This window comes from Crotalus tigris, unplaced genomic scaffold (genome assembly GCF_016545835.1).
Source record: "Crotalus tigris isolate CLP2741 ecotype Arizona unplaced genomic scaffold, ASM1654583v1 scf7180000017564.2150845, whole genome shotgun sequence".
NCBI lineage: Eukaryota > Metazoa > Chordata > Lepidosauria > Squamata > Viperidae > Crotalus > Crotalus tigris.
Genome location: NW_024096475.1, coordinates 961,550 through 980,887, shown reverse-complemented (window position 1 = coordinate 980,887; position 19,338 = coordinate 961,550). Strand labels below are relative to the sequence as shown.

The 19,338-nt window shown below is 36.6% G+C and overlaps 1 protein-coding gene across 2 annotated transcripts in view; it reads left to right on the top strand.

Moving 5' to 3' along the window:
• Positions 1–18,271, top strand: part of NUP153 (nucleoporin 153) — a 33,678-nt gene extending 15,407 nt beyond the window's left edge. Inside the window, exons 11-22 of one of the 2 annotated variants that reach the window (XM_039349025.1) lie at positions 777–900; positions 1,396–1,545; positions 3,477–3,560; positions 3,716–3,806; positions 4,156–4,260; positions 4,684–5,319; positions 6,222–6,416; positions 7,209–8,051; positions 13,348–13,719; positions 15,574–15,837; positions 16,531–16,684; positions 17,167–18,271. In XM_039349025.1, coding sequence (XP_039204959.1) covers positions 777–900; positions 1,396–1,545; positions 3,477–3,560; positions 3,716–3,806; positions 4,156–4,260; positions 4,684–5,319; positions 6,222–6,416; positions 7,209–8,051; positions 13,348–13,719; positions 15,574–15,837; positions 16,531–16,684; positions 17,167–17,248 — 3,100 coding nt within the window. In that variant the 3' untranslated portion in view covers positions 17,249–18,271. Of the gene's footprint in view, positions 1–776; positions 901–1,395; positions 1,546–3,476; positions 3,561–3,715; positions 3,807–4,155; positions 4,261–4,683; positions 5,320–6,221; positions 6,417–7,208; positions 8,052–13,347; positions 13,720–15,573; positions 15,838–16,530; positions 16,685–17,163 lie in introns of both variants that reach the window. The other variant, XM_039349015.1, reaches the window with a different exon arrangement.
• The last annotated feature ends 1,067 nt before the right edge of the window (positions 18,272–19,338 follow it).

The window sequence follows — 19,338 nt, the reverse complement described above, 5'->3', positions numbered from 1 at the left end:
GACCCATGTGCCTTCTGAAAAATCTCTCCAGTGAATCAGAAGACCTAGTACAGATTGTGAGAGTAAGGACTAAATCTGTCAAAATGTTTCTGTTCCTAAGTTTTAGTTTATTTTCTCTGCCACAACTGACTGACAGAAAATAGCTGTAATGTTCACAAAGTTGCCCTCATTGAATTATTCTGGGCAAAGATATGTAGAAGACAGTGGATTAGAGCAAGAGAAAATGTATCGCACGAGATTGCTTGTTGGTTCACACGGTTGGATATTGTAAAAGAAAAAAAAGTATTAATTACAGACACTGAATTGGAAATGCATAAGATAGGCCTGTAAAACACTGGCGAAGGTAACAGAACTATCTTGAAATTGGAAATTTCTGAATGTATAGGTAAAAGAGAGGAAATAGTGAGGTCATATATTTCAAAGGGATGTAAGACTCACTATTTATTGCCTGCTTGCTTATTTTTTGTTAGGAAACTAATGTTTTTGTGCTGTTTAGTCAAAAACGTGAAAGGGAATTTGATAGATAACTTTTTAAAAATTTCTAAAAAGTAGAAGGTCTGCAAGATCTGCCATCCAAGACAGGATGCACCTGTCTTTGTGTGGTAGTCCTTGAGAAAAAATATGGCAATGGAAAATAAAACCATAAGGATTTTATATTTTTATTAACTTCTGATTGGGAAAAAAACCCATAGTTATATTTGTTATTTATAGGATATATTAACTGTTTCAGTGTGCATAAATTTTTTTTGCAACATATATTGATTCTGGGTCCACAGCATCACAAGCCCTGCATTCACGACTTCTACATCCAATGGACTGCCACCTGCAGTGGGAAGTGGTGGAGGCAAGATGAAAAGGGGAAGAGGTATCCACCATGTACCAAAATCCACACAAAATGAGGTAAAAATATTCATTATTTTGCAATATACTTTTTTTTAGTGGAGAAGCTATGTGAAATATTAAACGTTCCATAGATTATGGGGTCACTTAAGACCTATTATTCTTAGTTTGTTTAAATAACATAATAGATAAAACTATTTAGGTTTATTAGCAGTTTATTAGCTTTTAATAACTATGAGCCATTCAGTGGGTTTTCAGAGGCAGGTGCATCATATGGGATATTGTATTAAGCATTACAGGAGAAATCTCAACTTATCCCACGATGGATAAAAGAGATGCTTGAAGTATAAAAATGCCACATCTTGCAAGTTTTATATTTTCCGTTTTCATGTATATTCTTTTTAGATATTTTTTTAAATATTTGAATTGTTTCATCATTTCAACAGTTTTTCAATTCTTGGCTAAATTGCTTTAATTTTTTTCTTTATAAATAAGCAAACTTGAATTTAAAATACAGATTTTAAATTGACTTTTAACTTGACTTTTTAATTTTAGGAGCTGGAGCTGGAGCTGGAGATACCAGCACTACCAGAAATTCCTCTGCCCATTAGTGCATCATCATTGCCAAACTTCAGCTTTGGCCCTCTAGCTAGTACTTCTCATTCATCCTTAACTCCCAGCACTGCCCAATCAGTGACTAACAAGGTAAATTGTGTATAAAGTAGTTGTTTTCTGCATATACTTTCTACCTTAATCTGATTTGTACCTTCATAAAGCTTTGGGTTTTATCATTTCACGTTCTCTTTGGCTAGCTGCTTTATATTTTCATAATAAAAGTATAGACCAGGGGTCCTCAACCTTGGCCACTTTAAGACTTGTGGACTTCAACTCCCAGCTTTGCTGGCTGAGGAATTCTGGGAGTTGACGTCCACAAGTCTTAAAGTGGCCAAGGTTGAGGACCCCTGGTATAGACTAATAAAAGCAACCTGGTGCACTACAAGTATGTCAGCAATCCATAATTTATGAACACTGGCCTTGGTTGCTCGAGCCTTTGTGTTCTCAAACAGAAATCAGCAGATTGCCTAGTTCTAGAGCAGTGATGGCAAACCTTTTAGAGACCGAGTGCCCAAAAATTGCCCCGCCTCCACCCACCACAGGGCCACCCACCTCCACAGCTCGCCACAGATCACCCAGGCAGCCTAGCAGCGCCATGGCGGCCACGCCGTCCACCCTTGCCCTGCAGCATCAACTTTTTGCGACAGGGCGCAAGGGCAGAGTCTTGTCCCCACTGCTCAGCTGCCATGTCCTTGGCTGCGCTGCTCCAAGCGGGCCATGCCTGGGGGTGTCTCTCCTCCAGGAGGGGCTGCTGGTGTGGAGGGGGCCGTCGGGGGAGACGGGGCTGGGACGACAGCATGTGTGCCCACAGAGAGGGCTCCAAGTGCCGCCTCTGACACTCGTGCCCTAGGTTCGCCACAACTGTTCTAGAGTATATAGACTACGTGTGTGTGATGGATTTTGATTTTAAGTTCATGACAGTAATAAAGTTATCAGTATTACAATAAAAAGAGATTACTTCATAATATTTGTGTATATTGGCACAGTGATGTTGGCATTTGGCCTCTGTACATCAGTACATTGAATTTCAAATAAAACATTCAAGATGTGAGTTAAGTGAGGACTTTCAGCTTTAATTCAAGGGGTTTGACAAAAGTGACTATATATTATATAACCTATGAGGTAAGTATTCTTCATGAAGATGTTTTATTCTGTGTAACTAACACACTGTATATGTTCAGCATTGTGTATCTGCTAAGGCTGTGTAAAGAATTGCTTTTATTATGAAGGGGTAACTACAAAGAATTGCTTTTCAGATTGCTAAAAGCAGCTGCATCTTTTTCCAGGTTTACATAGCTGCTTCAGAAGGTGCTCCTGGCTGACAGCCTGGTGCAAGCCTTGAAATGTATGGCTGCTATAACTACAGTATTTGAAAATAAGTGCCTCATACAAACCTCTTTGAAAAGATAAACCCTAGTGTGAATGTGTATAGATTGCAGTCCTGCATTGTTTATCTGGAAATAAATCCATGCTGCATTCTGTAAGCCTGGCTGGAAGATTCATACTAATTTCTGCTAAATTTAACAAAACTGCATTTGTTGTATGAGAATTATGTTGGCATAAAAGAATGATACATTCATAGATACATTTCTTTTTAATTATAAAACTTGCCATGTTTTGCTTGACGGTTGCAGAAGCTTAGGAATTAAGTCAGAAATAGAATAGATACTAGTAGCATTACCTGTTGTCATTCCCTTAAACAGTAACATCTACAGTTTGAAAAAGATTCGATATTAAACATAATTTGTGCCATATTGCATACTACTATTGAAATTCCTCTTTGATGCAGCAGAAAAGGAAACATTTTGTTTAGGAATGCAGAGCATCGTTTTTCACAGCAAAATCTCCTATTTGTATGTGTTTATTTCTAAATATAATCAAACAATGGCTAGTTATGTTCTTGTGCAGCCCAGTTCCCTTTTCTTCCTCCCACCCCTCCCCTCGTTGGGCTTCCAAGCCACAAAGGTTGGGGACCGCTGCTTTAGGGTAGCTGTTTAATATTTGGATTTTTTTTAAATTAGGTACAGCCAGCTAGCAGTCCTGTATTCAAATTTTCATCTCCAATTGTAAAATCTACTGAAGCAGAAATGCTGCCTCCAGTATCTGTAAGTAATAATGCATGTGTGATTTTATGGCAAGGGAAGATGGTAATAATAGAAAAGAAAATGGTTTAAAGTTCAGAAGTAGAGGTGTGCTGTTCCTGTTTATAGAATAGGGCTATTCTACTTCTCATTTGACCCTTAATGTTTATTTCTGTCAGGTTGGTGGCTTTAAATTTAGTGCTCCTGTTGCAAAATCATCTGATCTTTCAGGATCCAGAAATACTTCATTATCACCCCAAATTAATACAGGTAATTTTATGCATTTAATGTAGAATTTTTCTCTTGATTGGGAAATCGGGTACTAAGATTCCTAGTTCAAAAGAAATGGAGAAAAATAATGGTTAAAGTTTATTAACTATTCTTTCAAAAGTGAAAATGTCTTCCAATTTTAAATAGTTTTTTAACCATATATTCACTTTAGGTAAAATTTATTCTAGGCTCTCATGATCTTCTAAGAAAGATTATTTAACTTGTATGACAGTATGAAACTGCTAATTGTAAAAGCTTCTTCATGAAATCTCTTGTAATATTTAGTTCATTATCTCATATATATTTGCTCAAGGTCACAATGCTATTTAAACTTTTTTCCCATCAACAGCTGTCAACAGCATAAGGAATAAGAAAGAAATTGAATATGATGGTTCTTTTAAACCTGCAAAAGTCCTAAAAGAAGGGAGTGTTCTGGATATTTTAAAAAATCCTGGTGAGTCAATAAATGAGATTTTAATTATATGGAAATAATAATTTGTTTTCTTCTAAGCATTCTTAAGAGAAAAGAAGAATTTAGCATATGAAGAAGCTAGAAATTTGTACTGATTTGGTGCATATAAGATTATTTTTATGAAATCAAGCACATCCTACATAACATAGGATGTATTTTATATGTTTATTCATTTAAAATGTGTTTTGTTTCTTTTCCCAGGTAAGTTTTTTTAAAAGAAGCTCATGCTGCATATTTTAAGGACATGATTTTAATATAATCTTATTTTCAGGACAGTGGTTAGCAAAGGAAATTTTAGGGAATTCGATAAATACATATTGTTACTAAAATGTTGGTTGTTTTAAAGTAGTTTCAGAATAATTTTTGCCGGAAACTTAAGGTTCTTTTCTGGGTTTTTTTTCTTAGATTTTCCTTCCCCAGCTAGTCTATCAACGTCCTCATCACCAATCACACCATCTGTTGAAACAAGCACAGTACTTTACACAAGGCCTGCAATAAGTAAATTTTCTGGAGCTGTTTCAGGACTTGGAGATCCTGTGAAGCAAATGCCAACATATTGGCCACATGACACATGTCTTACACAGAACAAATTGGCAGAAAACAAATGTACAGCCTCCCAAATTACAAAAGTGCCAACATCCAATGGTGCTAAACAGACGGGGACTTTAACTCAGAACACTACCATCAAATCAGTAGTTTCTTCAACAGAAGCACAAGGGTTTGGAGATAAGTTTAAAGCAGGAGTTGGAACTTGGGACTGTGATACCTGTTTGGTCCAGAACAAATCAGAAACTGCAAAATGTGTGGCCTGTGAAACACCAAAACCTGGAACAGGAGTAAAACAAGCTCTGGTGTTGCCTTTTGTCATAGACAATGCAACCACAACAGCATCTTCCTCTTCTAGTTCTACTAACGTAACAAACACTTTAGGATTTGGAGACAAATTCAAAAAGCCGAAAGGTGCTTGGGAGTGTTCTGTGTGCTTAGTGTCAAATCTGGAAGAGAACAACCAGTGTGTGGCCTGTCAAGCAAGCAAAGCAGGTGAGTTTGCAGCATTTGAAAATTGTATCAGAAAAAAGACTCTACCCCAAGCTAGAATCCTAAACACAGTTACTGGAAAGTAAAACAACGCTGAATCACTTTCTTCTGAAAACACATACAAGACTATACTATTAAGTAATTTATTTTAAGTATAAAGCCTAGGACACCACTGAAAATACACTGGAATATTTTAATGTTAAAAATATGTGTAGCCTGCTTTTAGTATTGTAATTATTTTATTTTTTGCCCTTATGATGACCGTGTTTATGTATGCCTATGTTTAATTATAATGCAGGATTTTATTACACTACCAAATACCAAAAAGATAGACATTAAATGTATGGATACAGATAATTTGAATGCCTGTTTTTTTGGTTTTAGGAAAAAAGTGATATTCATGTTATAATGCCATGTATTAAAGGCACAAATGAGAATACTGAAAAGAACCTCTGTTGTTAGGTGATTCTTAATGTTTCTTTGATAGATTTTTATCCTGGATTCATCTTTAGAAATCACTGCCCAGTTGAAATTGGACATACGTTCTTTAGTTAATATGTTAGCCAGTTTCTCAAGAATTCTAGATTCACTCTGGACTTTTATTTTGACAGTAAAGCAAAACATATATTATTTATTTCATAGCTTTGCACCACCTATTCTGCAGGAGTTTAAGTTGGTATAAGTAATCTTTCTTAATTTTTCCCCTCGGCTCTCAGGTGTTTTATTATAACAAATCTAGGAAACTAGTTTGCATTTAAAATTATGAATATTGATACTATGCTCAAGAGTTATTTGTAATTTCTCCCTATGAAGCAGCTATTAAACTTGTTTATTTTAAATTAGCAGTTTTCTGGAATGGGCCTTTTGGTAATAGTTGTTCTATATCATTTTGTTTTGTTATTTAGGGAGTTCAGTACCTATGGTCAGTGGCAGTGCTTCATCTTTACCTCCTCTTTCTGGAGGATTTTTGAATTTAGACAAATTCAAGAAACCAGAGGGAAGCTGGGACTGTGAAACCTGCTTAGTGCAAAACAAAGCAGATGCAACCAAATGTGTAGCTTGTGAGAGTTCAAAACCAGGCCACAAGACTGAATTCAAAGGTATGTAAATAAAGTAAGGTTTTTTTGTTTATGTTATTTGTTGCACTAGAAAAAATAAGCTTAAGTCAGATAAGTGTAGATATTTGCTGCCCTTATTGTATTATTTCTAACAGAGTGCAGTGCTGGATTTCAATCAGTGTGCATTTTCTTATAGAAGAGCAGAGTCCTTTCAAATCAACATTTCAGTATGATTTCCATTTGTGAGCAAATATCTGCCAAAAATATTGCCAAGAAGATTGCAAGGACTTGTCTGTGTAGTTGCCAAGAGGCTGAGATTCAATATAGATAGTCTTCACTTAGCACTGTTGGAACTGGCAACTTCATCGCTAAGTGACATGGTTGTAAAGTGAAATAGCATGTGACTGTACCCAACTTCGTTAATTCCACTTGTGGTTGTTAAGTGAATCCCCACGAGTTTTTAAGTATGATGTTACATGATCATGAGTTATGACTTCCTGCTGGCTTCCCCACTAAGATTGTTCATTGGAATCCAGCTGTGAAGGTTACAAGTGAGAATTACGTGACTGCTGGATGCTGCAACCATTGGAAATGTGTGCTGGTTGCCAAGTGACTGAATTGTGAGCCTGTGACTGGGGACACACTAAAGCCTAGAAGTTCATGGACCAGTCATGAAACTGGTTTTTTTTTTTTTTACAGCACTGTCATAACTTCTAATGATACTGAATGAGTGGTTGTTAAGCAACAATTACCTGTGCCCTTAAAATACACCAGATTGTTCAAGGCTATATTAAAACTTCAGATGTACTAAATTAAAATTCCATTCAATTGCAGGTTTTAATACAGCAACTTCAGAGCCATCTGCTCCTTCATTTAAATTTGGTATTCAGTCATCGTCCTCATCAGAGTTATCCCAGACTTTGGGAACTGCAGGAAAAAACTTCAAATTTGGAGAACAAGCAGGATTCAAGTTTGGTAGTACATCAGAGTCAGGTTCCTCGGGAAGCTTTACATTTTCTAAAAACGAGGGCTCCGATCCGGGAAGCTTCTCTTCAGCGACTAAATCTGAGGAGAGTGTAAAAGAAGGAAAGAGCAATTCCACTTTCAGCTTTGGACTTCCTGCTGGAGCTAGCAGTTCATCTACTCCCCCATTTCAATTTGCCATTGCTAACCTTGGACAACAGGAGAAGAAAGATGGACCTAGCAAACCAGTTGTAGGCGGTTTCACTTTTGGCACAAGTTCTATAGGATCCACAACTGCATCTGAGAAAAAAACTGGAATAGGTACTTTCAAATTTGGAAATGTAGAGGAGAAGGCCATTGCAGAAGGTCCCTTTTCCTCTAAGAAATCAGAGGAGAAAAAGGGAGCACCTTCAGCAAAAGGTGGCTTTACCTTTAGCAATATAGACCCTATGAATACCCCGCCGCTTACTTTGGGAAGGACGGATGAAAAGCAGGAGGTGGGCGCCCCTTCCGCGTCGTCATTGTTTGGAAAGAAAGCAGAGAGTGAAGAGTCAAAGGCACAACCTATGTTTTCATTTGCGAAAACGGAACAAACCAAAGACGATGGCACAGTAAAACCTGCGTTTAATTTCAGCTTGGCAAAACCTGCTGAGAAACCAACTGAACAACAAATAAAACCAACATTTGCATTTGGGGCACAAACAAGCTCTGCAGGTAGGTGCAAAAATTCATTGAATTCTCCAGTTTTTATGTCATGCTTTTTATTACTTTGATTAATGGTAATATTAAATTGGCCGATTAAGAAGATTTACCTCTAAAAGAAAGACCTTGATTATTGATTCACAGTTGCAAATTCATCACAGAAATTTGCACAAGAGCACAGGAACATCAGCAGAACAGAGTTGAACCAAAATACATTACTATTATGAAAAGCCTAATTTAGCCAGAAAACAGATTTATCCAAGTAAATGAATTATCTAATGGAAATAACTACAATTAAAATCTACTGTTTCCACTCTTTAAATTGCAATATTAAACTAAAAATCAGAAACATCCCTGTGTAGGCTTGGATGCCCATACTTGGCAAGACTGTTCCCACATAATAGAAATATTATGCTTGTTTTTCATTATAGGCATTGTACATTTTCAGAATTTTTAATAATATAGGTAAGAGAATCTAACACCAAATTAAAAAATAATAGGGGGGGAAAGGGTATTTTTTACATATTGTGACATAAATTCAACCTAAGGAGAAGGCATATCTTTAATAATTACTTATTATTTAGAGGTTGACTATATCATGGTACTGTGAAATTTCCAAGAAAGCAGATTGGAAGCTTTCCCAATATCCATAGTTACTATAGACTCATAGAGGTGGATTCTGTTTTGACTTAAAACAAGAAAATAATGCTCGACAGTATCTGAATACTGTAGCAATGTACAAAACTCAAATGAGGTTGGAATATTCTAGAGAACTTTGTTTTGTCTGAAACACCATATCACGGACCCATTGAACTCCTTCTTTACTTTCAAACTGCCAAAAAAAACCCATATGGTTCGGAGCAGTAACATCTAATTCTTAAATTGGTAAGTTTTTCAAATTCCTACATCTGAACTTGATGACTCTCAATAAACTCAACTTGAGCTGGATGTCCAAAAGGCAGAACAAGAAGCTGCAAAGTGCTGTTAAAATGTTATCATCTACGTTTATAAAAGGAAATAATTATATAATGACAGCACATAGTTTTTCCTTATCTGGCTAAACAAAAATATAATGTTACGTCATCAAAATTAAAGGGTGAGATTTATTTGAAAAAGCATCATCATAATAAACCTTTAATAAAATAGAGTTTGAAACTCGAGGAAAATGATGTTTTGGAAAGAACCAGTATCTCGTCAATGTGTCAAGGTAGGATACATAACTGGCAACAAAACATTTATAAAACGAAGTCTCTCCTCGCTTGTGTGTAATAGCAGTAGTTCCCCGTCTCAAGCATTTTATTCTTTGGTATTATAGGAATCTGATGTTTTGATTTTCTAACTGAAGTCTTAAACATGATTTCCGATGAGAAACGTAAGTTCTGGCCCAGGGGTAGGCACCCTTGGCTCTTTTATGACTCGTGGACTTCAACTCCCAGCATGCCTGGCTCGGGAATTCTGGGAGTTGAAGTCCACGAGTCATAAAAGAGCCAAGGTTGCCTATCCCTGTTCCAGCCTAATAGGCTATGCTGAATGTTAAGAATAAAAAATAACTTGATAAAAGGAATTTAATAGCTAGATGTCAAATGTGATAAAATAATATCAAGGTATTGTTTGATTGTCTATTTAAACACTCATGTAGCTGTAACTGCATTTAGTTTCTTGCAGTTTCCATGAACATTGAATATTTTCCCAAAGTAATGTATAAATAGATTGTAATTCTATGGAAAGTCCAGAATTCAAAATAAATACAATTATGAGCTTTTGAACTTGGTATAGACTAGAGTCAAAAGAAGCATTAGAGTGTTGAAGCTGAGTGAGACTGTGTAGTTATTCATGCTTGGGTATTAATGAATGAATTACCTCTTTTGACCTGAACTTATTTAAGGAATTATAGTGGAAATGACTCGCTAAACTGAGGTGTTACAATTATAGCATCATCATTATTATTATTATTATTATTTATTACAAGGGAAAAGAGATAGCAAGGAACAAGAGAATGAAGACACAAAATTCAGTCCCAACTTAAAATAGATAAAAGATGGAAGAGGAACTCAATGTAGAAACAACAAGGGGAAAACATGATCAAGTATGTGCAGAACATATAGTGTACTTGAGAACAAACATTTTTAAAGGAGTAGGAAGACATATGCAGCATTGTTCTGACTGCAAAAATAGTGAATGAAAAAGTTTCCTATTGTATATGGGTACTAAGAGGTAAAGGTAAAAATTTACTCCCCTAGTTGATGCTGACTACAGAGGGTGGTGTTCATCTCCATTTCAAGGCCATTGAGCCAATGCTGTCCGAAGACATTTATGTGGTCATGTGTCACAGAAAGTTGTTACCTTCCCACCCAAATGATACCTATTTATCTACTTGCATTTGCATGCTTTTGAACTTCTAGATTGGCAGGAGGGTACAAAGAAGAGATACATAAATATAAACATTTGTTGAGCATTTATTTATCCTAATTTAAAGGATGCCCAACTCCTCAATGTGTCAAGGCAGCTTCAAATAGAAAAAACACACTTGGAGATGTGAGTAAAAAGAACTTTGGCCAGCTGAGAAAACCGTACACCAAGCCGTTTATTAAACATAACAAATGGCTTCCCAACCACTTTATCCTAAGACTTCAGAGAATAACCAGTTTTTTAAAACAGATTCCTAAATGTTACAAGGGTGAGAGCTATGCAAATCTCCAGGGAGATCTCATTCCAAAGGCCAGGCACTGCAACAGAAAAGGCATGATTCCTGTGGTGACAAGATAACACTGTTTGACTGATGAGACCTGGATTTGACCCTTTTTGCTGTTATCATAAGAGACAGGCAGAACACAATTGGAGATAATCCCTCAAGCCACGCCCTATGCCATGAAGGGTTCTAAAGGTGACAACCAGTGTTCTGGATTCAAATACAAAGATTAGCATAAAACATTTTAAAGACTGATATTAAATTAAAACCAGAGCTTTTCTTAGTAGGAGTAATGGACAAACAACTGGAATAATTGCTTTGTGCATGGTAATTGCAGTGAGAATATTAAAATACCTGAAACACTAAAATAGAGGAATGGTTGATGGTGACAGAATTTGCAGAGATTCAGAATTGACCTATCTAATTAGAGAAAAGACAATAATTACAGAAGGTAGGGATTGGAAATCCTTTCTGGACTTTTTGCTGAAATTGGAACAAAATGCCCTTGTGATTTGTGAGTTTAATGACTAGAAAAGATAGATAATGGAAAGAAGGGAGTTATGATATAACCTTAGAGAAAGAAGCTAAAATTTGAATACATTGATAACTGCCATGAAGAAGATTAGAAGACATTTAACGAAAATTAATTTAAAAAAAATGATAACCAATATCTTGAATTACACTTGGAAGCCGATTGGTAATCATTGCAGTTTGCAATGCAGTGGCTTCATAAGGACATTTATTTCATAAATTTATATAGCCACCAACCTGAAGTTTATTATGCATAAACGTGACCCTCCCATGTTGCCTTCACTACTACATTTTGGATTAGCTGTAACTTCTAGATGATCTTCAAGGACAGCCCAATATAGAGCACATTGCAGTAATACAATTGTCAGGTGACCAGGCATGAGTGACTGTAGCCATGATCTGTCCCACCTGTTAACATCAGTTCAAACCAGCCACAAGAAAGGAGGAGAATTACCATTGAACAGGGCCCACTACTCCATGTGCAGGCTTAAAAATTTACTGTGGTTGGCACTGTTAAAAAGCGCTGAGAGATCAAGAAGCAGTAGGAATGGATGCACCACCTTTATCCAGCTTCATCACAGTTCATCAATAAGCATGACCAGGGTTTTCTCGATACGAAATCCAACCAAAACAGTTCCAGATCATCCTACAGGGTCTTTTGGAGCTGAAGCCCAAAAACTTTCTCTACTACCATCCCTAATAAACAAATGATCAGGACCTTTTTTGCTAATCAGGTTGAACACTAGACAATAGTTATCCAGCACCACTGTGTCCAGCAATGGTTTCTTCAGGAGAAGGTACACCTTCTTAACAACATTCTTCAGTGATGTGGGATCACTTTCTCATTCAAGGTCACTTCCCAGGCAACTGTCACCATCCAATAGGGGCCTGTATCTAACAGGCAGGAGCCCAACCTAACAGATAGGAGAATCCTCTCCAGTTCCTTGGGAGTTACAATGTCAAATTCCAGTTAACCATGCAAGATCTTGCCTTGGACTCCTCAGCTGGACCTGTCTGATTGGAATCCAGCTCTGAATGAATCCAAGCACGTGCCAATTAGCAAAACAATTGTCTTGCTCATGGTCCTGCTGCTCATTCTGGATAGAGCTGCTGGGCATCTAACAACAAACACAATAAGAGTAATGTTTTGCTGTCCTTTTGGCCATGATATAATCCATAATATTTAGATATTGGATTTGAAGGTAGGGAAGAAAGCTGAAAAATAATCTGCAAGATGAAAAATACCATCACGGACCAAGAATCAAATGAGAAAAATTGAAGAGAAGGGAATTATTGTATGTGGCTTTGAATAAAATATGTGTTAAGGAGCATCTGACTTCACAGCAGCATTTAAAAATCTGAAAAGGAAATATTAATATTTCCTTTTCTGATAATGCTATGAAGTTGCTGGGGATACAGGTAATTTGGGAATCTATAAATCTTTGCATCTCATTGCATATATGGGAGTAGAATGCATTAAAATGGTGTAATAATATAGTTGGCAGAGTGGGAGAGCAATTTAATGATTCCGACTTTGGAGTTTTGATTATGTCCTGTTATGTGAATACCACGCATCAAAAATAAATGTTTTATAAATGACATGAAGCGAATAGGTTCTGCTGAAAAGCGGAATGCACCTACCTAGGCAAGTGTAGTCTTATACTTCAACCTTGCCCTTCTAAATACTAGTACAATGAACCACCGGTTGCATTTCATGAAAAATGCTTGTGTTCTACAACACCAATTTTCTGTCCTACCTGACTGAAAAACCATGGTTCAAACAAAAGAGGAGTGCATGTTTTATTAAACCTGACACTAAGAGACAAGAGGAGGAAGCATGCAAGTACGTGTTTTCAGTATAGTAAACCACAGTTTGGATAGAGATTAGTTTAATTGAATCATATCATTAAGTTACACAGTTGCATAATACTCTGTATAAAACGTGTTTGGAATTCTTCACTAAATGAGTTCACAAAGAGGTGTATAATCCCTGGTATCTTCTCATCCCTTAGAACCCTTCATCTCTTTACAGCATCAGTAGCACTCTTTGTGGTTTGTTTCTAACTTACAATTTGTTTTACTTTTTAGATCCAGCACCAGCAAAGGAGGGATTCACCTTCCTGAGTAATACTTCTTCTATTACTCCTGTGCCAAGTGTTTCTCTTGGTGGCAGCAGTAGCAGCAGCACGATATTTAGCAGCACCCCTTCTTCCTCAGCTCCCCCGCCAGCATTTTTATTTGGACAGGCCACCAACACTGTGAGCAGTTCTGCTTTTGGTAATGCTTCTGATTCAAATATCACAAAGTCTTTTGGGTTCTCTCAAGACAGCAAGCCACCAACAACCACTTCCAGTACAAGCACTCCTGTTCCATTCCTCTTTGGTTCAGGCGTCCCCACTAACATCACAGCTAACACTGGTTTTGGTTTTGCAACACCTGCCACAACAGTGCCTCCTACAGGTATGCTTGAAAATTAGAAAAGTGACTATAGAAGAAACTAGATTTCCAAGTAAGAATTGCATGGAGAGTTCTGAGACGATTAAAATATGCAAAGGCTGAATTTGCAGACTATCTGTGGGATGATGATGCTTTTTGGTATCAGTTTAAAACAGTGGTTCTCAACCTTTTTAATGCCGCGACCCCCAACCGGTCGTAAGTCGAGGATTACTCAACCGGTTGTAAGTCGAGGACTACTCAACTGGTGCAGCACCGTTTGCAGAATGGGACTTTTGGCGGGCTCAGCAGGGCACAGACAGCCTGGACAATTCCTATTGGCTTTTGAAAGCCAATAGAATTAGACTCTATTCAAGAGAATCTATTCTATTGGCTTTCAAAAGCCAATAGAATAAAAGGGAGTAGCACAGTTAAGGAAAAGGGGGAAAAAATGGCGTGCTGCGTTGTTTGGCGACCCCTGTGAAATGGTCGTTTGACCCCAAATGGGGTCCTGACCCACAGGTTGAGAACCACTGATTTAAAACAATTATTAGTGAAAATATTATAAGTAATCATTAACTTAGGTGATATTTATTAGCTTGTTTAATCCTATTAATGGCATAAGAACCTATATAAAAGCTATTGCAATAGCATGAGCTATTGCAGTAGCTTTTACATCAAGCAATTTCATCAGGTTTTTGAAATTACTCTATTTACTCAGCTAAGTTTTTTTCTGCTTTTTTTTGTCTACCTTGCGTTATGCCTGTTTCCAACTAGCTATGTGTTTTTTAACAGCATGTTTATTTTTTCCATTGCTTTGTTGCACTTACTATAGCTCTGTTGGTCTAACCATAGAAATGAACTACAGTATTACAATAATTAACACATGTAGCCATTTTTCAATAATGGATGGAATAATGTTTGGATGAGATATTTGCTCTTTCACAGATCAGTGAGTTAAATGTAAATGTGGGACTGAAATGTTATATCCTTGTTATCTTAGAAAATGCATAATAAAATGAATAAGCTTGAATTATGGTATGTTTTAAATAAAAATGGAGCTGAAAATTTGTTGCTAAAGGAAAGATTAGCTTTATATTATAGAAGCAAAGAAGGAAGTAGGAATATTCTTTATTGGCCAAGTGTGACTGGACACAAAGCATTTTTCTCCAGTGCATAAGCTCTCGGGGTACATACAAACCACAAAGTAATAAGTCATAGATCATAAATCATAAGATATAATCATAAATCATAAGATACAAACAACAAGTGATAAATCATAAGATACCAATAGGAGAAGGTTGTAGGAAAGATGAGACAGATGAGGAGAAGGATAATAGCAATACAGCCCTGTTACATGGGTAAGTATCTTTAGGCATAAGACAGTGCTGTGAGATTTAAGTGTTTATAAAAGATGGGGAAATTGAGAAATTGTAAGATGTACAAATGTTGATGGAAAGTAGTTCATTACGAAGAATGGATGGCAAAAACAGAAAACATGGCTGGGTGTAAGAGTGCTTGTCATATGGAACTGAGAGTCAAAGATGTCAGAAGAAATAGAGTCAGGACTGAAGGGATGCTGAATGAATATGGACTGAATTTAAATGTGATTATTTAGGCACATAATTGAGGTAGATGAAATTGCAAAACAGAAGGCAGGAAAATGTGAAGGAAAAATGGATGAGTCAAGAAGAAGAGTGAGGAAAAGCAAAGTCATGGCTGGATGATGTCAGAGAGATTATCATCGTCTGCTTTCAATGAGTTTGTCTGGATGCTTTGCCTCTCTGTGCTTTGCATAACTCTAGATCCTGAAAGGGAATGGCTGATAGGTTTAAATGTATGTGCAGTTCCCATGTTTATTCTGCTCGTTTGTTTTTCTAGGTTCCGCTTCTTCCTTTGTGTTTGGCTCTGGATCTTCAGCTTCTGCAGCCGGTCCAGCTTTTGGTGCTAGTCAGACACCAACATTTGGTCAAAGCCAAGCCTCCAATCAGACCAGTACTCCAACCTTTGGATCACTTTCCTCATCTTCATTATTTCCTGCTCCTCCAGCTTTTGGGACTGCATCAAGTGGTGCCCAGACTTCTGTCTTTGGACAGCAAGCTAACCAACAACCTGGTTTTGGTTCAGGTACAGCTCCTGGTACTGGTAAGTTCAAACTACAGTTTTCATTCTGTAACTAGTTGTGTTCCTTGAAAAGCCTATGTTTGGTTTTCAACTTTCATATCCAAAATTCCAAAGACCAGAGTTCGTATATCTGTTTTAACTTCCAGATGCCATCTTTGTAAGATTTGAGTCAGACACCTTCCATTTGGCATATTTCCCTCACGTTTGAATAATTTTAGATGCAGAAATCCTTTTTATTCCTCTCATTATTTCCAGTTGCTTTCTTCATCCATGCATGGTGGGTGCCTCATCCCCTTTCCCCTTGACTTCTGCATGGCTGCTTCACCCATATGTGACTATGATTAGATCAGTTCAAATCATAATATATAGATTAGGAATGCCAAATTTCATATTACTAGCTTGGAAAACATTATTTCTATGAGCAAAAGAATGTTGACACATGTAATCTCAGGATTCCTTAAGCTGAGCATTACTTCTCTTTGTTCATTCAAATATATTAAAATCAGCTAAGGTTCATATTGACTTCTAACACAAAGTTTTTCAAGAAAAATTGAACTAGATGCTAAATTATTGGTTCATATAATAAAGATGTATTTGTTGTGATGGAATGATGTTATGGAAGATACTAAAACTACATTGTCTGTCAAGAGAACTAATTGTTTCGAGGAAAACTCTTTTTGGATATATGATTAAATCCCAGTGTTTGCTCTTTAGGTCAAGTATTCCAGTTTGGAAGTAGTACAGCTAATTTCAACTTTTCAAGTAACAGTCCAGGAATATTTACCTTTGGTGCAAGTTCAAGTGCACCAGCACAGCCAACAAGTTCTTCAGGATTTGCATTTACTCAGGCGTCATCATTTAATTCGGGGTAAGAAAAGGTTCAAAACAGATTTGCACACTATTGTGTTCTTTATTATATTTTTTGGCACGGAAATTATTTTCTATGAAATGCTTTTATACAGTGGAGAGCAGTGAGCCATGGCATGAGAAAAAGAATGTGCAATTTGAATGAAATGAATGACATTAACTTCAACTTTAGATATTATTGTATATTTGCTATTAGGAAAACATTGTTGATGTTATGCTTAGAATATTAGTATTTTAAACTGATCTTATAGAGCTCAAAAGATAAATGTAGTTTTAGAAACAGAAAGGTTGAGATTCAGATTCATTAGCTGGAAATTATAGACTTCATTTAATTTTTAGAAAATTATTTCTTTGGTAAAACAAAGGCTTGCATCTATTGTATTTTACAGTATACTTGTTTATGTTTCTTCAGCAGTACTAAAAGCTTTCATATATATTATTCTAAGTTCCTTACTGTTGATTTTTCCACCACCCCCAAAGCAGGAATAACGGGAAAAGTACATACTCCATGGGATCTTCAGTGACTGGTCGGAAGATAAAGACGGCTGTTAGACGTAGAAAATAAAAATATTAATGATTGTTACAGACAGCAACTCTCTTACCACAGCTGGTTGCCCTGCATTGTTCAGTTCCTGAATTGTACCTCATGTTGGGTTTAGCTGAAGCCAGGTCTGCCTAAACTCTGCTCGCTTTTTTCTCCCCATTTAGTTTTTTTAAAAAAATAATAATAATAATAATTAGAATTGGTGGTAGGAAGGATCTTGAGCAAAACTACTTTAGAATCCAGCCGTTTTTCTTCCCTGACTTGGCATGGTCTGGCTATAGATATAAATATAGCCTGCACAGCGAATGGCTTCATATAATACCTCTGTTTGCACCACTTTGTGCGCTCTTCTGCGTTTATGGACAGTTCAAAATTGTAATTATATTAGAGAGGGGAGTCTGTATAGAATAGAGAATGTGGATAATGAATTTTCTTTGCCGAGTTTGTGCTGATGTATGTGTGAAGTGAGCGAGTTGTGTGTATAGTGCACTAAACTTTTCTGATAGAGGAAGAATGGTTAAAGAATAGTCCACGCTAAGGACTAGTTAGATCAGTAGTATTTCATTCAATAATTATACGCTCTTTCTATTTTCATTCTTACTTCTTATCACCTGTCTCGCCTTTTCATTATTTTATTATGAAACAAATGTGTAAATACTATTCTGTTTCTCTATGTACTTTGACATAACAAATCTGTGAACTTGAAATTTTAATTTTGTGTGTTACTGCAAATTTTTGTTTAGTATTGTCTCAGATTTTATTATGTAAATCTCATTATTCAAAGTTGCCTAAATCCATTAAAGACATTTAAAATTGGGAATTCTTAAAATAAATTTATTGGCTTTTCTGATCCATTTTTGTTTGGACCAAAAACCAGTATTGTACAAAGTGTTAAGTATATATTTTTATATTTACAGAAATGGACTCTGGTGACTTTGGATAATAAGGAAAAGTTTAATATTAAAGCCATGTTTATTACAGTATAATTAACATGTTATAACCATGGGATAAATGCCATCAATAAAAATTAAGAAATACACTGGTCTGAATTTTAATACAGATGTACATTTTATCTAACTCAATCAGTAATGGTTAATATGTTCTCAATAGTTAGATTTATGTCTGTAGTGTAGAAATTTTGTTTCTGGCATCTCCCCATTCAACCCATACTGGCTCCCCCCTTTGCCAGTCTCCATTTCCTTCTAAGCACTTCCCGGGTCTAGGACAACTCGCCATGACCAACTCGCCGTGGGACAACTTGCCACGGCCAGGTCACCCTGGGACAACTCACCGCGGGACAATTCGACGCTGCATTAATCATTTCGTTCAGTTACTTTTTATTATTTGTTGTAACTCTTGTATTTCTGGATTGACTTTATTTCATTATTAGCCACCGTTCTGTTGAAATTAATTTAACTTTTGTATTTCTCGAATTGTTCTGTAATGAGTTGTCCCACAGCGTGGCTGTGGCAAGTTGGCCTTCAGTGAGTTGGCCCATTCCATAGCCATCCACCAGGCTATCCGCCACCTGGCTCTTAGTGCTTGACCCCTCCCCCATTATTTTCCCCTGTCAGCACTGCACATTAAGATGTTTTCCAGTTTGTTCTTGCATAGTTCCCCCCCCCCCCCGTCCCCTGCCCCAGATTGTTTTCCCCAGCTTAGCCATCTGCTCAACATGCCAAAAACTGCAACTTTTTTTGGGGGGGGGGAGGTTGTTTGCTCATTGTGAAAAACAAAGTTACACCTTTAAAAAAAAAAAGTGGTTACCGTGATACTTAAAAAATAAAGTGTTACCACGTTGAGTTGTGGCTATACCCACTTTCAGAATACATTCTTTAATAGGCAGTTGCAACCAGTGAAGATTGCAAATTCCTAATAATTTATTTAACTAACACAAAGCAATGTACGCTGGTTTGTTTTGTTGCTGGTGTGCTTGTAAATAAGGCAGTGCCAAATTTTCCGAGCCAGAAAATTGAAAATAATTACTAATTGATGGCTAAATTTTTATTGTTTAAAGGCTTACAAATAACAACAGAAATCTTTAAGTTTTATTTATTTATTTTGTTAATCAAATTTATATTGCTGACCATCTCACGAAAAGTGATTCTGGG